This window comes from Podarcis raffonei, chromosome 9, assembly GCF_027172205.1.
Source record: "Podarcis raffonei isolate rPodRaf1 chromosome 9, rPodRaf1.pri, whole genome shotgun sequence".
NCBI classification, from domain to species: Eukaryota; Metazoa; Chordata; class Lepidosauria; order Squamata; family Lacertidae; genus Podarcis; species Podarcis raffonei.
In genome coordinates, this window is record NC_070610.1 from 25,671,670 (window position 1) to 25,691,397 (window position 19,728).

Here is a 19,728-nt window from a genome sequence, read left to right on the forward strand (position 1 = left end):
ATTCATGTAGCATGCAGCTTATGGGGCAGACTGACAAAAACATGGTACTGCTTTATATAAAGGAAAGCAGGAGAGAAAAATGAAGTATATAATTATTATTCTATGTATTTAAAATGCTTATATACTGTTGATTACTTAAAAATATTAAAGTGATCTTCAAAACATAAAAATAACCATACAATGAATAAAAGCATAGACCAACGCAATAATAGTACCTAACATCCAGTGACCAAACAAGTATACTAGTATCCATGATCAGGAACAACTGGATGAACATGATCTTAACTTATGCCAAAAAAATAAAGCAGATTGTATAGGCTATATACTCCCATTGACCACAACATGATTTCAAAAAGTATATCACTATCAGAAGAGTCTCCTTTTAATGATTTCAGTCACTAGGCAAGGGGTGTGTGAGAGATTTAAAAAACAACAACTGAGCATGAGTCAGACCTCTCAGGTCCTTCATCAGGGACTTTCAAATACTGTCTCCACTTCCCTTCTACAGACAACTCCACAACACAACTGCTATGAGGTTGAGAAACGGTCACCCAATGTGACTATGAAACCAGCTCTGTAGGTAGCACCGTTGAGGTACAGTGCCTCCTACACTGAATCCATGGAGTTCAACCAGGAGGATACCTTGGGCGACAGGTCTTAAAATGCAAAGAGTGATCCAGCAGAAGTAATAGCAGGGGTAGGCAAACTAAGGCCCGGGGGCCAGATCTGGCCCAATCGCCTTCTAAATCCGGCCCGTGGATGGTCCGGGAATCAGTGTGTTTTTACATGAGTAGAATGTGTCCTTTTATTTAAAATGCATCTCTTACAAGAGTAGAATGTGTGCTTTTATTTAAAATGCATCTCTGGGTTATTTGTGGGGGATAGGAATCCCCTATTCATTTCCCCCCCAAAAAATATAGTCTGAGGGACAGTGGACCGGACCCCTGCTGAAAATGTTTGTTAACCCCTGAGTAATAGGGTCATGTTCCCCCCGTGCTTCTCTTGAAAAAGGCAATCAAGTCCTCCTTGGTCCCAAAACATGGTCTCAAACCAGATTAGAATGTGTCTCGTTCAGGTGTGGGGAGCTTGTGGTCCTGTAAAGGTTACTGAACTGCAGCTTCTACCATCCCTGGCCACAACCCCAAGCCATGGGTTCCTGTTACATTTGAACAGGACCAGAGAGTGCTACAAGAAATAGCCACACCCTTTCACTTTGGCCATAGGCTGAGCAACAGCAAAGTGCTTAAGAAGAAGAAGCAGAAGCTTAAGCACCATCACTATGGACCATAGCAAAGCTATCCATATGCACCACAAATTCCTGCTATCCCTGTCTCACCAGTGCTAGATGCTTCCTAGCCATATTACAAACAGAAACTATACCAACCAGCCTAATAAAGTTGCTGAAAGTAAAATTACTAGTTTAATTCCTAGAGCAGAGGTTTTAATGTTTTTGAATCCACAGCTCCCTTGACCAACTGCATTCTTTCTGCGGCACCCCTCTGGGGCTCAGGAGCCCAGTTATGTCACCCCTTGCCTGCAGAAATGGCAACCCCTCACCCCTTTTCGAACACCATCCCTTGTGGAGTGTTCCCTCAGCCTCCTCTCCCCTCTCCTTGGGAGTCCTCTGGGCTACCACCCCTGGTCTCTGAGCTGCTCCCCCTGCCCCAAAGAGAGGTGCTTCCTCACACAACCCCACAGGGGCTTCGGAAGCAATCCCTGGCCAGCCCCAGAGGCCCCACTCACCTGGAAAGCTTGTAGCCAGAGCTGCTGCAACAAACAGCTATGCAAGCCTTTGTGGGGCAGAGACATAAGAGGGCATCAGAGGGAGGGAGGGAGGGAAGGAAAGAAAAGAGGGACAGAGGCCAGTGTTGCCCCTGGCACCCCTGACCATCATTCAAGGCACCCCAGGGTGCCACGGCACACTGGTTGAAATAATAATAATAATAATAATAAATTTTATTTATATCCCGCCCTCCCCAGCCGAAGCTGGGCTCAGGGCGGCTAACAACAATAAAACAATACAAAAGTACAACACAAACAACACTCTAAAATCATTCATTAAAATTAAAAATTAGAGGAATTCCCAAGAAGTACTAAGTAGAATCTTTATCCTGTTTTCAAAACATCTTAGTTCTTTTAAGCCCACAAAAATCTAGGTGTAGGAAGACTATGAACTGCCTCTAGAGTACTAGGAGCTGTTGCAATGAAACTTATCTGTTGCATTTGGACATCATGCTTATTTGCATCATCCTAATTCATGCAAAGTCTAAACACGGACACTAATTTGGGTTTTGGAATCAGAAATAAGCAGGTGTGACCTGTTTTGAGCACTCGTTGTACAATAACTGCTAGTATACTGTATCATTTCTCCACTCCTAGTAATATTTTGAATAGCCTTTATTGGTCCAATGTGATGTCCATTATCAAAAACCTTTAAAGCACTTCTTTATGTCTATTCACGCCACTAATAAATTAAACAGAAGCTTCTCAACTACACTATTATTATTATTATTATTATTTATTAATTAAGTTTGTATGTCACCCTTCAACTGAAGATCCCAGGGCAGTTCACAACAGACAAATACAAAATTAGAATATAAAATACATAATAAAGCGAAAACAAACCAATAACCCCTCCTCCCACAAACACATTAAAAAAGCTATAGAATGTTAATCAGCCAAACCTGGTTAAAGAGAAATGTTTTTGCCTGGCACCAAAGATATGTAATGCAGGTGTCAGGCGAGCCCCCCTGGGGAGAACATTCCACAAAAGGGGAGCCACTGTAGAAAAAGCATTGATTCAACTAGTACCTGATTCAACAAGTGCTATACACATGCAACTAACAGTAGGTACACCAGTTAGGAAAGTCATATTCCAAATCTCCAAACTGTTTTGTGTAACACACACACAAACCCCACAGAGAATCAATACATGGAGTCTCTTAAGAAAAAAGAGAGCAAGAACACCCAATAAGCCCAGGTTCACACCTGGATGTGCTGCATACATGTTGCTGGACTGTGGTTACAACTGAAGCTTTTGGACAAGTACAGTAGTACAAATGTTTAATTAAAACTAGTATAAACGTTTAACCAAATGACACAAAGGATAGATTTTTAAAACAGCATGTTTCATAATATTTGACATGGCAATATATCAACACCCCTGTAGCTCTGTACTATAAAATAACAGTTGCAACTATATTTTAAGGTAAGTAAAGATGTTTCAGTTTTAGACCCCTAAGTTGTAGCAGTTTCCAGAACATTACCCTGTTTTCCAATACTGTACATCTCAGACAACCTTTTATATCTGTATATTCTTCTTTAACTGTGTAGACAAGCATAGGCTTATATTGTCAATTTTTTATTAAAAAACTGAATCAGTGGCTCTATACCATCTGCAATTTATTTTCTATAAATATGGGTGTTTCCTTCATATCTTATGAAAAATAAAATAAGAAGCTCTACTAAGTATCAACCCTTGTTGTTGGAATATTGTGAGCCCTTAGTGACACATAAACATGGGTTGCAATGAACAAAATGTATGATTTTAGCTACTGTGATAAGAGTACTGTACTTTTTTTAAAAAGTGGCTTTCAAAGTGTGTTGCAGGGAACACTGGTTTTGCAAAAATGTAATCAACTCATTTAAAATATCAATGACATCAGGCAAGCTTTTCTAAAAGCTCATCATTATTATATTTACCTGCAATATGAAACTTGAGCATATTTTAGAATGGATGGGCAACCTGCTGCCCTTAGTTCACTTCCATCCAGTACTTGGCCCAATTGCATAAGAGTAACAAGGACAGGAGGGGAAATGGGGTAGCAGAAAGAGGGTGTTCAAAAGGGGTGGTGCAAAGAGATAAGATGGGTGGCCCTCCCACTTTTAATTCTTGTCCCATCTACTATTAGCATGCTGCCAAGAGACTAAAAGGGAATGCATTTTTGGGTGGCATGCATATTTGTGGTACGACAAGGTTAAAACACATAAAGCATTTAAAAACCATATTGTCAGGAAAGCATTGATCAATGTCTGGATAAGATACAAAGACTTATTGGAAAATAAACCCCAAGGTGGTTGTCACCAATGGAAGCGAAGGCTCAGAAAAAGCTCAATATGGAGGCCAAATGGCCAAAATATTGGGAAATATTGGAACAAGAAGGAGAGAAATTGAAATTGCAGAGTTTTGAGAAATTAAAAGATAAAGTGCGAGACTGGCTTCATTATTATCAAATAAGAGAGGCCTATAATTTGGACAAAAAAATTGGCTTTCAGGTGGAAAAATCAAAATTGGAAACAGAACTGTTAGATCCCAAAACTAAGATACTTTCAAGAATGTATAACTTGCTGTTAAAATGGAATACGCAGGATGAAACGGTTAAATCTGCAATGATTAAATGGGCACAAGATATTGGTCATAACATTATGTTTGCTGACTGGGAACAGTTGTGGACCACCGGTATGAAATTTACGGCATATAATGCCTTAAGAGAGAATATTATGAAAATGATATATAGGTGGTACATGACACCAGTCAAGCTTGCAAAAATATATCGTTTGCCTGATAACAAATGTTGGAAATGTAAAGAAAATGAAGGTACATTCTTTCACCTTTGGTGGACGTGCCCAAAGATTAAGGCTTTCTGGGAGATGATCTATAATGAAATGAAAAAGGTATTTAAATATACCTTCCTGAAGAAACCAGAGGCCTTTCTCCTGGGCATAGTCGGCCAATTGGTGCCAAAGAAGGACAGAATTTTCTTTATGTACGCAACAACAGCAGCAAGAATACTGATTGCAAAGTATTGGAAGACACAAGATTTACCCACCCTGGAAGAGTGGCAGATGAAGGTGGTGGACTATATGGAACTGGCGGAAATGACTGGCAGAATCCGAGACCAGGGAGAAGAGTTGGTGGAAGAAGATTGGAAGAAATTTAAAGACTATCTACAGAAATATTGTAAAATTAATGAATGTTAAAATGATGATTGGATTGAATAGGGGGTATTAGCAACAAAGTTAATAAGAATATGCAAAAATGAATTGATAATGGATGAAAATATAGAGTTATAATATGTTAAGATATAGAGTTAAGATAAATGAAAGAGGGTAAGGATTTGCTGATTTGATTATCTAAATGGGAATACAAAAAGGGGAGGTGTGAGGAGGTCAAGGAAACAAGTTAATGAGCATAAAGTTATAAAAAATGGATTTGTTTTTAACTCTCTTTTACCTATTCGTTTTTTGTATTTTGTATTTTTATTTGTATTTCTTCTTTTTTATGTATTTTTTTAGGTTTCCTTTTTTTGTTTTTTTTCATATGTTCTTTTTTGTATTTTGTAAACTGATTTTTTGTAAAATTCCAATAAATATTATATAAAATAAAATAAAAGGGAATGCAGCCCTTGACATGAGGTTACCACCCCTGCTCTCAATTGCTGTGGGGTAACAATGAACCCTAGTGATATACTCCACTCTAGAACATGCTCCAGAAACCTACAGTATGTATACATTCCATGGAAATGGCACAGGCAATCTGACATTCAACTAATTCCACTTTGTGCTAAAATTATTTAGGTGCTCTGGTGCACTGATTCAAGAAGTAGGTATGAGGTATTTCCAGTGTTCGAAACTCCCTTTGTTCTAGGTGCATTTTGCAACAGAATTTCATTAGTGCAAGCAGTTTCTGAGCTCTGGGAGCAGTACTGTGCCTAAGATTTCAGAATAAAACTGCAAAGTGGAAGGAAAGGAGGACCTTTTTCTGCCTCCCCACTTCCAGCTACTCTCTGAAGATGGGAGAAGAGACCCTCTTAAGAATATTAGGGGGCAGGGCAGGGGAAGGACTAGACCATGTGAAAAATGAACATAATATTTTAGATGCAGTTCATTCATTTTCAGGTTTGTATTCTTGCTATAAAAAAGCATGCTTGTACATTCTGTTGCAGCGCCGATAACCTAGGTTTAAGGTGCTATGTAGCTCCTAACTTTCTAACACTGGGTATTTCTCCTAGCTTTCTAACACTGGGTACGTCTTTGCTATGGAACACCACAGATTCCCATCCTTGTCCCACACTATTCCCCATCTACATGAAATTGCTGCGTCTGGGGATATGGTATAGCACCATCAATATAAAAACAATGACACCTAGCTGTTTCTTTCATCAAACTTTGTACCAATGAATAAGATACCTATTATCTAGATAAAATAAAAAGGTTTTGTTAATAGACAGCAAAGCTGATCAGGGAGTTGGGTATTCAGCCAGTTTTGGATAACCTGAGGCTCCAATACTTTGGCCACCTCATGAGAAGAGAAGACTCCCTGGACAAGACCCTGATGTTGGGAAAGATGGAGGGCACAAGAAGAAGGGGACGACAGAGGACGAGATGGTTGGACAGTGTTGTCGAAGCTACCAGCATGAGTTTGACCAAACTGCGGGAGGCAGTGGAAGACAGGAGTGCCTGGCGTGCTCTGGTCTATGGGGTCACGAAGAGTCGGACACAACTAAACGACTAAACAACAACAACAATTTCCTCTCACCTCCCCCATGAAATTCACTTGGGTCACTATTAGGTCTGGCCTTGCAGTAAAATTGGTGGTCAGAAGCAGCTTTCACTGTTGGTTGTGCAACAGCTGCAACCAGTCCTTAAAAAATGCAAATCTTGTCAGTTATCCATGCTTTAGTAATGCTTTAGCCAGTTTAGACTACTGGAGGGAATTTTACATGGGGCTGATTATGATGAGCATTCAGAAGTTTCAACTAGTTCAGAAATGCAGTCACCGTTATTAACTAGAATCTACAGAATGCTTAAATATCCATACTGACAGTTTGTTTCCAGTTACAATTCAAACTTCTTTCGCCCTTCAGACCCCAACCACCCTGATCCCAAACCATTTTCAGCAGTCCCAGATGAAAGCTTTGATCAGGAGTCCAAGGATGCTCTCTTTTGCAAGCTCTCTTCTGCAAGAAACTCTGTACCTGTTCTGAAACTCAAGGCTATGCTCCCAACAGGAAAACAGAACAAAATAATATGGTCCGTTCACCAACTGTCACTTGACAGAGGAGAAGAGGGGCAGGATCCCCTTCTGCTCTGAGTCACACTTTTTCCTCCTGTCACCTGGCAGCAACTATTACATCAGACTATAGCAAGAGAGGGAAGATGGGGTTGGGGAACACTTCCATCAGGGCAGCTGGGAGAGCAGCATTTGGCTCAGGGATGAACTTTTCCCATCCCATCTGGACATTACAAGAACCTGTAACTAAGAACGGGTACCTGAGTTTGCTTATTTCCTCCTCCCTCCCAATTCATTTTCATTTTGTTTCATGTCTTTTGGACTTTTAAGCATGAAGGGAGGTAATGCCTTGTTTTTATTGATCTTTAAAAGTCAGTAAGGCAGCCTTTTTCTTTTTTTACTGAACAGCAGGATAACAATTTCAAATAAATACCTGCTCCCATATGAACTCCTTTTGTGTTAAAATCTTCATTTAAGGCTCTGCATCAGGTGTTCCTTCTGCCAGAGAGAAGCTGGATAGCTATGGAACCCAATTATGGGACATCCTACTTAGGTTTGTTAGGTGCCTGTTCTGCTTTCTTTGGGTAAAAATTGCAAATGTTTTATTTGCACAAGGTTTTCAGATTTGTTTTTTTTTAATCCATAAATAAGTTTCTATTATACTGGCTGTTTTGTCTTTTTGTTTTTAATTGCAATATATTATGTTTTTAAGCATAAATTTAAGCCATAATGGAGGGGGCCCCAGTATTAGTGGAAAGATGTGATAGGTTTTACATTTTAAAAAAATACCTTAAGCTTTTTTTAAAACAAAAAAACCAGCTAACCAAACTCATCATAAAAATTGAGTTTTTCGTTCTCTATATAAAACAAGGACAGATATTACACATTCTTGCCAAAATCAGTATGAATTGTATTACATTTAGTAAACCAGTCAGTCCATTTACCAGCACTCCTGATTTTCCAGCCACTTTGGATACCCACCAAACCATTTATATAATTCAAATGTTACAGTTCATGTATGCCCTGTGCAAGTGGAAAATTACTGTGGAAAGGAGCTAAAATGTTCTTAAGGGGTTGTATACAAATAGTGGTCCTATGCTGACAGAAGACTCTTTCATTCAGAACAACAGGGATTGAGGCAATCTTCAGTAATTCCTTTCCTTGCTTCATTTCTGCTTCCAGAGGGTTGTGAGACCCTTTAGAACAGCATGGAGGGAGAAAAATGCTGAAGATCACCTTGATCTGTTCCTGGACACCAACTGGATACAATTCTAGATATGAAGACATGCTGTTGCATATGCATGCATTTTGCAATTGCCTCACAGGTAAGCTTAGAATAAAATTAATTGGAGTTCCATGTGCAAAACAGCTGCAAAAGCGGTCCTTCAGATTTTCTAGGCTAGTTTTAGGCATTAGTGTCTTCCCTTTGTTTTAACAGTTTATTTGAAAGATCCAACACCAAGACCTACAAGAGATAATTTCTTATATATCCTCAAAGTTGCCATCATCTTGGTTTTCTTAGTGTGAAATATTAGACCATATTTCAGAATGATAACTATGGATTACAGTGGTGCCTCGCAAGACGAAATTAATCCGTTCCGCGAGTCTCTTCGTCTTGCGGTTTTTTCGTCTTGCGAAGCACGGCTATTAGCGGCTTAGCGGCTTTAAGAAAAAGGAAACAAACTCACAAGAACTCGCAATACGTTTCGTCTTGCAAAGCAAGCCCATAGGGAAATTCGTCTTGCGGAACAACTCAAAAAACGGAAAACTCTTTCGTCTTGCGCGTTTTTCGTCTTGCGAGGCATTCGTCTTGCGAGGTACCACTGTACTAATTTTTAGGAATACAATATCTCATCACCACAAATAAAAGAATAGGGACAGTATGGTAGTCTGAACCCATTTTGGTAACATTTACACAATACTGGGTGTTGAGGAAGGGCAGAATTAGTTATGATAACAATTATAAATCTAGCACATGGTCTGGACCGAAGTGTGGGGTAATGAATAAAGAACTGAAGTTGGTCAAGGAAAAAAATCTAGGTGATATCAAACTACATCTTATTTGGAGCAGACACACTGAAATCAATGAACTTAAGTTACCCAAATCCATTGGTTTCAATGGGTCTAACTCCCAATATGACTAATGTTAGATATTCCCGTTCACTCACAAAGCAAATGGGACAGCCTCAGGTTAGCGCTTATTGTTCAGCTTAACCTACTACACAGGGCTGTTGTGAAGATATTGAAATACACCCATGTACGTCACCCTGAGCTCCTTGAAGAACAAGACACAGATTTAAACCAAAACCCTCATTTTCTTCAAATATTATCAATCATACCAACACTGAAAGATTTCAGTTCATTATTATTTGTAGTACAGCATAAGAGAGCTTCTGGATACAACTCACTGGCAGGCAATATACTTATAGCACTGCTTATTATATAACATCAACAGACCATTAATATAAAACTTGTTCCTCAATGCACAACTGCTTGGAAATGAGGACAAAGTTCCTATCTAGAGATGACAATCTGAAGAGAAAATACACGAATCTGAACTGTTGTGTGAGCATTTATTTTGTTAGCATAGGAAGCATGCAGGGAAGGCTGTGGACATGATGCAGCCAGAATTAGGAACATGTGTGTCCACAACTTTTGGCATTAGAATGAAGTATATATCTACTTAAGTATATATCTACTTAAAACAATCTACTAAAATAGATTGAGATTTTTGTTTCTGTATGCTGCCACTGCTATCCTCACGCATGAAAACAATTATATATCTATAGATATATAATGATATGTAGATAGATACCTAAAAAGGTTTACAACTAAAATATTTCAAGTGTAAACATAATAAATGTGCAAACATGTATATATAAGTACACCGATTATAATGCTGGGATTAATTTTGCATCTTCTTTTTAAATACAAGGCAAGTCTAGGTTTGCCTGTCATAATGTGTGAAATGGTCCTCAATCATACTGAAAAGCAGTCAGAGTTGCTCTTAACTAACTTTTTCAAGATGGCAACAGTGGAGTAGTACAAGACAGTATGTCAAACCTATCTTAACCAGGAATTTATGTCAGCATATCTCCTGTGTAAGTTCAGCTTCATCTTGTTTCTAGGCAGGGTGTGTGTGGCCAGGTTTGGGCAAGTAGTGTTAACTTGAATTTTCTGCCCATGAATTCCTATGAAATGTTTAGTTACACTTGGTTTTTTGTTGGTGCAAGTTACATGGAATTCTGTGGACAAGACCAATAAATGAAGAGAGTTAGGATGCAGAGCTAACTTTGTTTGCCCCTCTTCCCAAGCCCATTCCCTACCCTTAGCATGCCCTCTTTGTGTCCTCTACATCAGTATGACTTCCCTTGGTTTAACTTTTGCCAGCAGGGGAGGGTTAAAAATCACTTACAACTGCTTAAGACCATCCCATCCCAGGAGTGGAAATACACCAACTAGATGTTAGGATGTGGCCTTCTCACACTCTCTCTCTGTGTTATAATCACATTATAAGGATGCAGCAAAGGGCCACTACACATTTTTATGTCCTCAAAGTCTGCAACTACAGTTCACACTTTTTCTTAAGAGGTTGGTTTTCAAAAGCAAATATGTTACTATGCATCCTCCACCTTTTATCTCTGCCATATCGTTTCTCATCCTACAGGTATTTTTTATACTCAGTTATGCTAATAACAAATAACATACCAGTTTACACCACCAATAGATTCATATTCTTCCTATTAACAGTATGACACCGTACAAACCAATTAAAAGCACTTTGGATGTTCTCCTCCACTATGTACATGTGAAAGGAATAAACGAAGTATTCCATGCACTGAGGCAATCTTATGTTAGTCAACTGATGGTCATACAGGTTACAACTGCATTTCAACCTTTCATCACCTGTGAACCAATGCAATGCGCCCACGATTTATTGCTCTTTGAGCCACCATTCCCCCCACAGAGTTTCCAGATTTCTTAATGGCTACACACACAAATGGGGAAGTGTGAGGGGAAGCATTGCCAGTTTCACAGTCCCAAATTTCATTCCCCTGTCTTCCTCCTCTACTTTCCAGCCAAAAAAAAAGTGACAGCGGAAAGCACTGATGGGTTTGACAAAATGCTGGGGGGAAATTCAACCATCCCATCCATACCTGCGCTGGTAACCATAACAAGGCTTTTAACTTTTCTCCGGCCTAGTCAGTTTTACCAGAAAGCAGAAGACAAGGGTGGCAGGATACCTGTGGGACTGAGCTGGAGACCAGTGGCAGGGTTGCCACTTTTAGAAGACATCTGAAGGCAGCCCTGTTTAGGGGAAGTTTTTAATGTTTGATGTTTTATTGTGTTTTTAATATTCTGTTGAGAGCTGCCAGAGTGGCTGGGGAAACAAGCAGATGGGCGATGTATAAATAATAATAATAACATTACACGGGCCAGCATCTGAGCCAGGGAAGTGGTGTGTGCTACTTATTTCACCCCCAGCACAAGCTGGAGAGAGCATGTTGACATTTGAGAGCAGCAAAAGCACAGCTTGAAGAGGGCAGTGACGTGCATTCCCCACCCCCCAGAAGGGGTAGATTCACACGTCTGATGGTTAACACGCTACAAATTCAGGCGTGACTCTGGGCCTCTTGGGTGGGCCTACACGGGCACCAGACAGGATCAGATGGAGCTGGCAGGCCTAGCTTGATCCCCTTCCCCCTTTCTCATCATTTCTTCCTTCCCCCATCCCAACCCCATTCCCCTCAGATGGGGGTCACTCCCCACTGGGGGACCCCTCCCCTCCCCAGAAATTTCCTTTTTTTCCCCCATGGGAAATGAACGTTGCCCGAGGAAACGAGGCAACATCGCAGCTTCCCCGAGACCCCGGAGAGAAAGAAAAACGGAGGCGAGGGAAGGAAAACCGAAAGGGATGTAGCCTCCCAAATCTCTCCCCCACCCCCAATAAACGCCACGACCGAGGACGGCGACAAGGGAGGGAAAGGCTGACCTCCTCGCTCTTCAGCACCTCCTTGAACTCCCGCTTGATCCTCTGCACCGCGATGTTGGCCATGTCCTCGGAGGGGTCCGACGACCCGCCCAACCCCAGGCCGCCGCTGCCGCCGAGCCGGGCCGAGCTCCTCCACCCGCCGCCGCCACCGCTGCTCCCGCGGGTTAATCTCCCGGCCCTTCCAAAATGGCGCCGGCGCCGAGCATGCGCGTTGGCCGCCGCCGCCGCCCGGCCGCCTGCCCCTTCCTCTCCGTCAGAGAAAGGAAAATGGAGAGGGGAGGGGAATAGGAAAGGGCGGGGGGGGGAAAGAGCCGCTGCTTCGGGCCCCCGCGAACAGGCAAAATGAGAGGAGAAAAAGTGGAGGAGAGGTTCTCCTGTCAGACGGTGGTTTCGCCCCTCAGGGAGAGGGGAGGCCTTCGCCCACCTCGCCTCAGGAGGGGTCGTCGGCGACCTCCGCCCTTGGCCGTCACTGACTATGAGGCAGAACCGCCTTTTCTGTGTGTGGGTGTGTGGTGTACGTAGGTCCGTACGTGTGAATGTGGAGGTCTGGAGCGGAGGCGAGGCCTTCTCGGTGGTGGCGCCTTTTCCTTGCGCGACGGCCTTCCCTTCAGAGGCTGAGACAGGAGAGCTACACAACTTCCCCGTCTTGGGAAGGCATCGATTTCTTAGGATGTTTTTAGATAATAATACACGTGCTGTAAGCCGCCCAGAGCAGCTGGGGAAAACTAGCCAGATGGGCAGGGTACAAATAAAACAACAACAACAACAACAACAACAACAACAACAACAATAATAATAATAGCAGCAGGAAGGGTGAGGGAGTAGGGCAGAGCTTTTTTAATGATAATTTTATTACTTTTCAGTTACAATCCAATTAAGAGCCCCATTATAACAATACCAATTTATAATACAATTATTAATACCAATCGTTCAAATGCTGAATTATATAATTTAGAGAAGGTGCTAGAATTGATGGCTGGATTGTTTGCTTTATTTCTGTGTTCCAAAATCTTATTAATTTCCACAACATTCCGGTCATAATAATAATAATCCCTCATACACCAGCTGCATTATTAATAACTTCTATTCATGTTGACACCTTAAATGATTTATAAAGCTACAAGGGAGGAACTCAAACTATATCCTTGTTCTTCCTGTGTGTGGCAATTATTCTGTCCAAGGTGTTTCTTCCTGTCCTTATAAGATGTTTTGTCTTTCTTTCCCTCCGTCATGCCTTGGGCAAAGCTGATATCCCATTGTTGTTTCAGGGCAGAGCTAAGGCCCTTGTGATGAAATCACACCCATCGTATGAGGTATCACACCACGCCTACCTGCTCCTTCACACAAACGCAGCCTTCACATGCACCAGCCTGTGTGGCGGGTGGATCGTACATAACACATTGTCCACCTTCGGTTTTAATTTATAATCATCATCATTTTATTATTTGTACCCCACCCATCTGACTGGGTTTCCCCAGCCATTCTTGGCGGCTTACAGCATATCTGAAAACATAACGAAACATCAATGCCTTCCCAAGACAGGGCAGATGGCTTCTCAAAGTCGTGCAGTTCTCCTTGGGCAACTTTTCAGGTCGCCGCAGATTGATGGGAAAGGGCTCCGTTTTGGAAACTCCACACAGAGAGGTCTGAGGTGTACGGGAGACGGCAGAATTGCTCAGGGGACGCTTTCCAAAATGGGGCACCAGGATGTGAGTGCAGTAGGACGCTGAGTCGAGCTGCCGTATTGTGGAGGCAGTACAGCATTTTGTAAGCATTTCCACTCCCCAGAATGTCAATAGCATTCAGCATGAAGCGTGTTCCATGTACACAGCTCTTGTAGCATGTGGGACATCAAAAATTAGAAATAAAATAATGTCTCCTTCCCCACAGACCCTCCCAGATCAACAGAAGGGGCACTGGGGTAGTAGCAATTTCTTTCACGAGTTTGTGGTGGCAGCAGCCCAGAATATGCCTTTCTCTGCAGCAGCCCCTAAGTTGTGAAATTCCCTCCCCATAGAGGTGTGTCTGGCTTCTTCACTATACAACTTTTGGAGAATCCTGAAGATGCCCCTCTTAACCATGCCTTTTGACACCTGAGATGTGCACTTTCAGAGTCCACCCTATTCTTGTGACTGTACAAACAGGTTTTCATCTGACTTTCAAATTGTTGTAGCCCACCCTGGGACCTGCTGTAATACATGTATTAATTACAATAATATTGGGACCATTGGACATGGGATGCTGAAGAGAGAATATTTTGTCCTTCAGAGCAGTGGCTACAGCTGGGTGGCCTTCTGAGGAGTTCCAGTCTGTTATTATTACTTATCTATTTGATTTATTAATCACTTAATACCTAATAGTCTTAAAAAACAAAAGAACTTGGTTTCCTTACAAAAAGGATAATGCAGTCTTTGGGTTAGCAAAGATGCAGGCTTTAAAATCTCCCTTTGGGAGAGGTTCAGTTCACTAGTACCATTTGCTGAGTTGGGAGTCAGGCCACATGGCTCCTTTGCTTGTACAAAAAGAAAAGACTGAGAAGGAGCAGTAGCTGCTGAGAGCCTGCTAATATACACCCACTCCGGCAACTTGAGCTCAGGTCTCAGGCTAACCATTTCATGCACACAAGTGTGAGGCAGTAACTGTATATTACAACAGAAAGTAACCTGGACATGGGGACAGTAGAGAGGAGAGATGGAGCAATACAAATGCAATACTATTGCATGTTTACTGAAAAATAAATAACACTATGGTGCTTACTCCATAGATAGTGCTTTTAGGACTGCAGCATAAGTCAGATATGAGGCCATATGGCAAAAGGCAGGCTCCAGGGAAAGTACCTGAATAAAAGCAGTAAAAGGCATTGATACAACCTGAAAACTGTACACCATATTCAGATCCTTATTTGAATGTATGCTACCACCTCCCATGTTCCATCTTAAGACTCTTAAAAGCTACAGAATCATGGTTTTACCTGTGGGAAGGAAAATAATAATAGATATAGAAGATTACCCGTGTGGGGTTATTAATAAAATAACTGGCTGGATCCCTAGATCCAAAGCATGGGGCTAATCATACTCTCCAGCAAGAGAGAGCTCGCAGCAGAGTATTAAAATAACAGAATCATGCAGCACAGGGAAGTGTGAGCAATATAGGCTGTTAGACCCTTTAAATATCTTGTTTAGTTCGCTCACATTGCTTCCCCTTTCTACCCTGCTTGCAACTAATACTGGAGAAGAGAGGGTTAAAGAGTTTTTGACCTATGATTACTCAGTTTTAAAAAGAATGATCCTGTTAAAATTGAGTTACTGACGAGAGATAAATGGAAAACATGCACATTCTTAGACTAATCACTTAGATACAATATTCAAAATATGTCGTAATTCTTATAGCATTTGTGGATCTGCTTACAATGAAACATGTTAGTATGAACTGCTTTTGCTACCTAGTTACAGAACTCTGATTAAATTGCAGAAATAAGCACGTTAGTGTGACCTCACATTTCAGACAATACCACCTCTCAATTTCCCTGCCTCTTTCCTTATCCCTTGATATGTGTAGTTGCTTTATAAATGTTACCTGTTTCTCTGTGCACAGGTTGAAAAGTTGGTGTTACAGTGCCATCTGCAGGACGGAATATGTCAAATCTGCCATTGACTAAGCAACTTCAGTAAGGAATATTCACAGTAAGACTTCCCCCTCTTCAGATTTTTTTTCCTAGAGCAAATTGAAAGTGTTATTTAACTGTATTAAATATTAAAGCCAGGGTATTAACCAGATGACAATTTCCAAGCCTCAGCAGGTTTCAGGCTTTGAATTTACAATGCCAATGATCAATCCTAGATTTCGTAATTTTTGATATTACCGTATTTTTCACCCAATAGGGCACACCGGCCCATAGGGCGCACCTAGTTTTTTGGGGGGAAAATAAAGGGGAAAATATTATTTCCCCCCCAGGCGCAGGGCTGGGGCGGGGGAAGCCCGAGCTTCCCCCAACCCAAGCCCCCAGAACAGGCTGCTATCTGCAAGCCTAGGGAGCCCGGCGTGAACTCCCACGGGCTCCCAAGGCTTGCAGATAGCTTCCTGAAGCCTGCATTCGCCCCATAGGATGCACACACATTTCCCCTTCATTTTTGGAGGGGAAAAAGTGCGTCCTATAGGGCGAAAAATACGGTATGCTCTGTCCAGCTAAACAAATAGTAGTTGTTGGTTGTTTTTTTTAGTGATTTTTTTTAAGCATCAGTTGCAGCAGAAATAAAATAATGCATGGGAAAACAGGGTGACTTTGCCAGATACCTAAAAGATAATAGTAATGATATCACCAGGTGAATTTGTATGGGGAGGGAATTTCACAACTGGGCAGCACCAGTTTTTTGAAATACAGTGGTACCTCAGTTTTCAAATGCCAAAAACCTTTGCTTCTGTTTTTGAACATGCATCGGAAGTTGAACGGCTTACACTGCGTTTTTTAAAATTTTCTCCATTGAAATTGCAGACCGCCTCTGCGCCCTGGTTTTCGAACATTTTGGAAGCCGGAACGGATTACATTTGAAAACCAAGGTACCATTGTATATATCTTATATTGAGCATTTCTATGCCCTCTCCCATGATGTCAATTTTCTTAATGGCTCCCCTCTGTCCATTTGTCCATTAAACAATAATTTTTAAATTATAATGCCATGATGTAGACTTCAGGTCACATTAACTAGGTTTTCCTCCCATACTTTCTTGCAGCAGGAAGGGAAGCAGGCGCCCCTTCTCTGGCCAATGGATGGGACTAGGCTGGTCTTCACCTTGCCATTGTCTTCTTTCTGGGAGGGCAGGGGATACAGCACCCTAGTGTCCTTTGGTCCCCTGGTCAATAACAGAGGGCCTCCATGCTCTTCCCATCAGCTGTGCCAACGAACAATAATACATTTTAACTTGGCAAAATACTAAATTCAGAGAAGAGTTGGAGATGTTGCTGGATTACAACTTCCATTCTGCTGGGAATTCCATAGTTAAGGGTCGCCAGCACCCCCAAACTTCCAAGGGTGATGGAACTACCAAGAGGGCCCCTCTACTGATCTTAACGTTCAAGACAGTAGGAAAGGAGGCAGTGTTTCATATATCTGGGACTTTAGCTATTTAGGGCTATAAACACAAACAAGAGCACACTGAATTGCGCCTGGAAATGAACCGGCAACCATGCCCATTTTAGACAGTGGGTAAAAAGGTAAAGGGACCCCTGACCCTTAGGTCCAGTCATGGCTGACTCTGGGGTTGCGGCGCTCATCTTGATCTATAGGCCGAGGGAGCCGGCGTACAGCTTCTGGGTCATGTGGCCAGCATGACTAAGCCGCTTCTGGAGAACCAGAGCAGCGCACAGAAATGCCGTTTACCTTCCCACTGGAGCGGTACCTATTTATCTACTTGCACTTTGATGTGCTTTTGAACTGCTAGGTTGGCAGGAGCAGGGACCGAGCAACAGGAGCTCACTCCGTTGCGGGGATTCGAACCGCCAACCTTCTGATCAGCAAGTCCTAAGGTCTGTGGTTCTAAAAGGAACCCTAGCGGGAATCTGCATGCATGCTGTGTTTTTGGACCAGTTGAACTTCTGCGTGGTCTTCAAGAACGGACCCATGTAACTGTGTTACCATAATCCAATCTGGAAGTTACCAGAAAATGGAGTGCTAACCTAAGTCCATTTATGACCTAGCAGAAAACATTACTATCTTATCAATACCAAGTTATTGATTCAAAGTTCTTTTCTCATTTGTAAAGTCATATTCATTCTAAGGGACTTACACGCCACTTTAAAAATTAGCTATTGTGCCATTTTTGCCATTTCAGCATAATCCCATCCACTTAATCTGCCACTCTTCTCTGGTCAGGACTTTATCTTCTTTCCATCTCTGGCAAAAAAGACTGCAAGAATCAGAAGTCAGGAAGACCAAAACCTTAATAAAGAATGGGGAAATTTTATTGTTTATCTTAAAAACCACAGTAAACAGTTAAAATCGTTAGTAGGATTGGATTAACACTTGTAGTTTAATGGTGAATTTTGGATATAATGGAGATGCAAAAGATCGGATTATAAAAGTTGCAGGAGGAAATGACTAACAATAGGACCCACAAAGGGGACTAAGGAAGTCCAGGAGATTCTTTGGAATCTTGTTTTTATGTTGTATGTTAGATATGTGATTGCAAAACTTTAATTTGAAAAGCCAAATATATATATAGAGAGCGAGAGCCGCTTAATCTCAGGCTTATGGGTTCGAGCCCGTCGGGCAAAGAGATTCCTGCATGGCGGGGGGTGGTGGACTAGATTACCCCCCCGGGGGTCCCTTCGGACTCTACAAGTCAATGGAGGGTTAACGTGCAACTGCAGCCTTAGTTTTCCGCCGCACGATTCGGCGACAAGCGCTTTCCTCTGGGGCCGCCGCCGAGGGGTGCGGCCCGTGCGCTTTTGCGCGCCGCCCACCGCGATCCCCATAGGAGACAAGGGGAGGGTGCAGAAGAAGCCCTCCCCTTGCCTGCGAGCCGGCAGATCCGGGTCTTGCAGCGCTGCCTGCTAGACTGACGTGGTCGACGGAATCAAAACACCAGGCGAAAGGCAGAGTCGCTCCGCAGCTGCGGTGGCTGGCGTCTTGGGGCTGCGCCTCTTGCTCTCCAGATCCGAGCAAACCCGGTGAGTTGTTTGTGGCTGCCTCTCCGCATTCCCGCCTCAAGCTGTTTCCCCCCCTCCTTTCCCCTTCTTCTCCCTCCCAGGCTTGTCCTTCTTTTAATGGAGGAAGAAGGCGAAAGGAGGCAAGGAAAAGGAAAAGTTTCCCACCCCGGTCCTCTCTTCTGCTTTGGGGATGGGAGGCAAAACAAAAAAAGTTTCTGGGGAAAGACTGCCCCTTGTTCCCTACTGCTACCTTTTGCTTATTCTGGATCTTTGCAAGTATTTTAAACCCGCAAAATATGCAAGCCCTGCACTGATTTCCTGGCGGGGGGGGGGGGTCATTTAAAACCGGATCTCTCCCTGTAAAAAGCCTGTTGCTGATCCTCCCTGTGCCAATGGAGCCCCACCGACTTTGTTTTGGTGAGAGGCCAGCTGTGATAAAGGAGGAGAGCCGTTTGCTCGCTGGGGCTGGCGAAGCTTTTGTTTTTGGTCTTGCAACCGAGCAGAACTGAACACCTGATTTATACAGATTTGGTTTTGTTCCCGAATAAACATTTTAATATTTCTTAGGAGATGCATGATGCTGAACTCAAGGCAAGTTAAATTTCCAAGTGTGTGCAGAAGTTTAGGTTGTGAGCTGGGTACACCTACCACCCTGATGGCTTTTATGGCGTGAAGCGGTCTATAAATTTGTTTAACAAATAAAACAGTTAAAATTTAGTAAAGGCGGTGCCCTCAAACCCTTGTAAGCTAAACCCTACATATGTTTACACAAGCTACGTGGAGTTAAGTGACTGACTTCCAGGTTAGCATGGGCACTTTTGTGGGAGTAAACTTCATTAAGCTCAATAGGACTTTCTTCTGAGTAAACAAGTATAGGACTGAGAAGCACATTAACTGGATCAATTTTATATTATTCCTCTCTTTCTCTTGCTCTTTAATAAGCCAGGTCACAGTGTGTTGACTTTGAGTTTAAACATCAGCTTCCTCCTTAATCTTTATAAAGAAACGTTTCCTGTTCACAATGGAATAGGGATCCCTGGAACAGACATTAGATGCCCCAGAAGCTATTACATTCTC

At 42.3% G+C, this 19,728-nt stretch overlaps 2 protein-coding genes across 6 annotated transcripts in view; one reads left to right on the forward strand and one right to left on the reverse strand.

Annotated features, from left to right (window-relative positions):
• Positions 1–12,197, reverse strand: part of UBE2K (ubiquitin conjugating enzyme E2 K) — a 33,146-nt gene extending 20,949 nt beyond the window's left edge. The window contains exon 1 of one of the 2 annotated variants that reach the window (XM_053403795.1): positions 12,006–12,197. Coding sequence is in view for 1 of the 2 variants with exons in the window: in XM_053403794.1 (XP_053259769.1) it covers positions 12,006–12,068 (63 nt within the window). In the remaining variant the exon portion in view is untranslated. The remainder of the gene's footprint in view (positions 1–12,005) is intronic. The other variant, XM_053403794.1, reaches the window with a different exon arrangement.
• A 1,560-nt stretch (positions 12,198–13,757) lies between these two features.
• The window catches only part of SMIM14 (small integral membrane protein 14), a 31,492-nt gene continuing 25,521 nt past the window's right edge, over positions 13,758–19,728 (forward strand). The window contains exons 1-2 of one of the 4 annotated variants that reach the window (XM_053403797.1): positions 13,758–13,772; positions 15,600–15,688. The gene's annotated coding sequence lies outside the window, so the exon portion shown is untranslated. Of the gene's footprint in view, positions 13,773–15,590; positions 15,689–16,497; positions 16,563–18,483; positions 18,673–19,728 lie in introns of those variants that run through there. The other 3 variants (XM_053403798.1, XM_053403799.1, XM_053403796.1) reach the window with 3 other exon arrangements.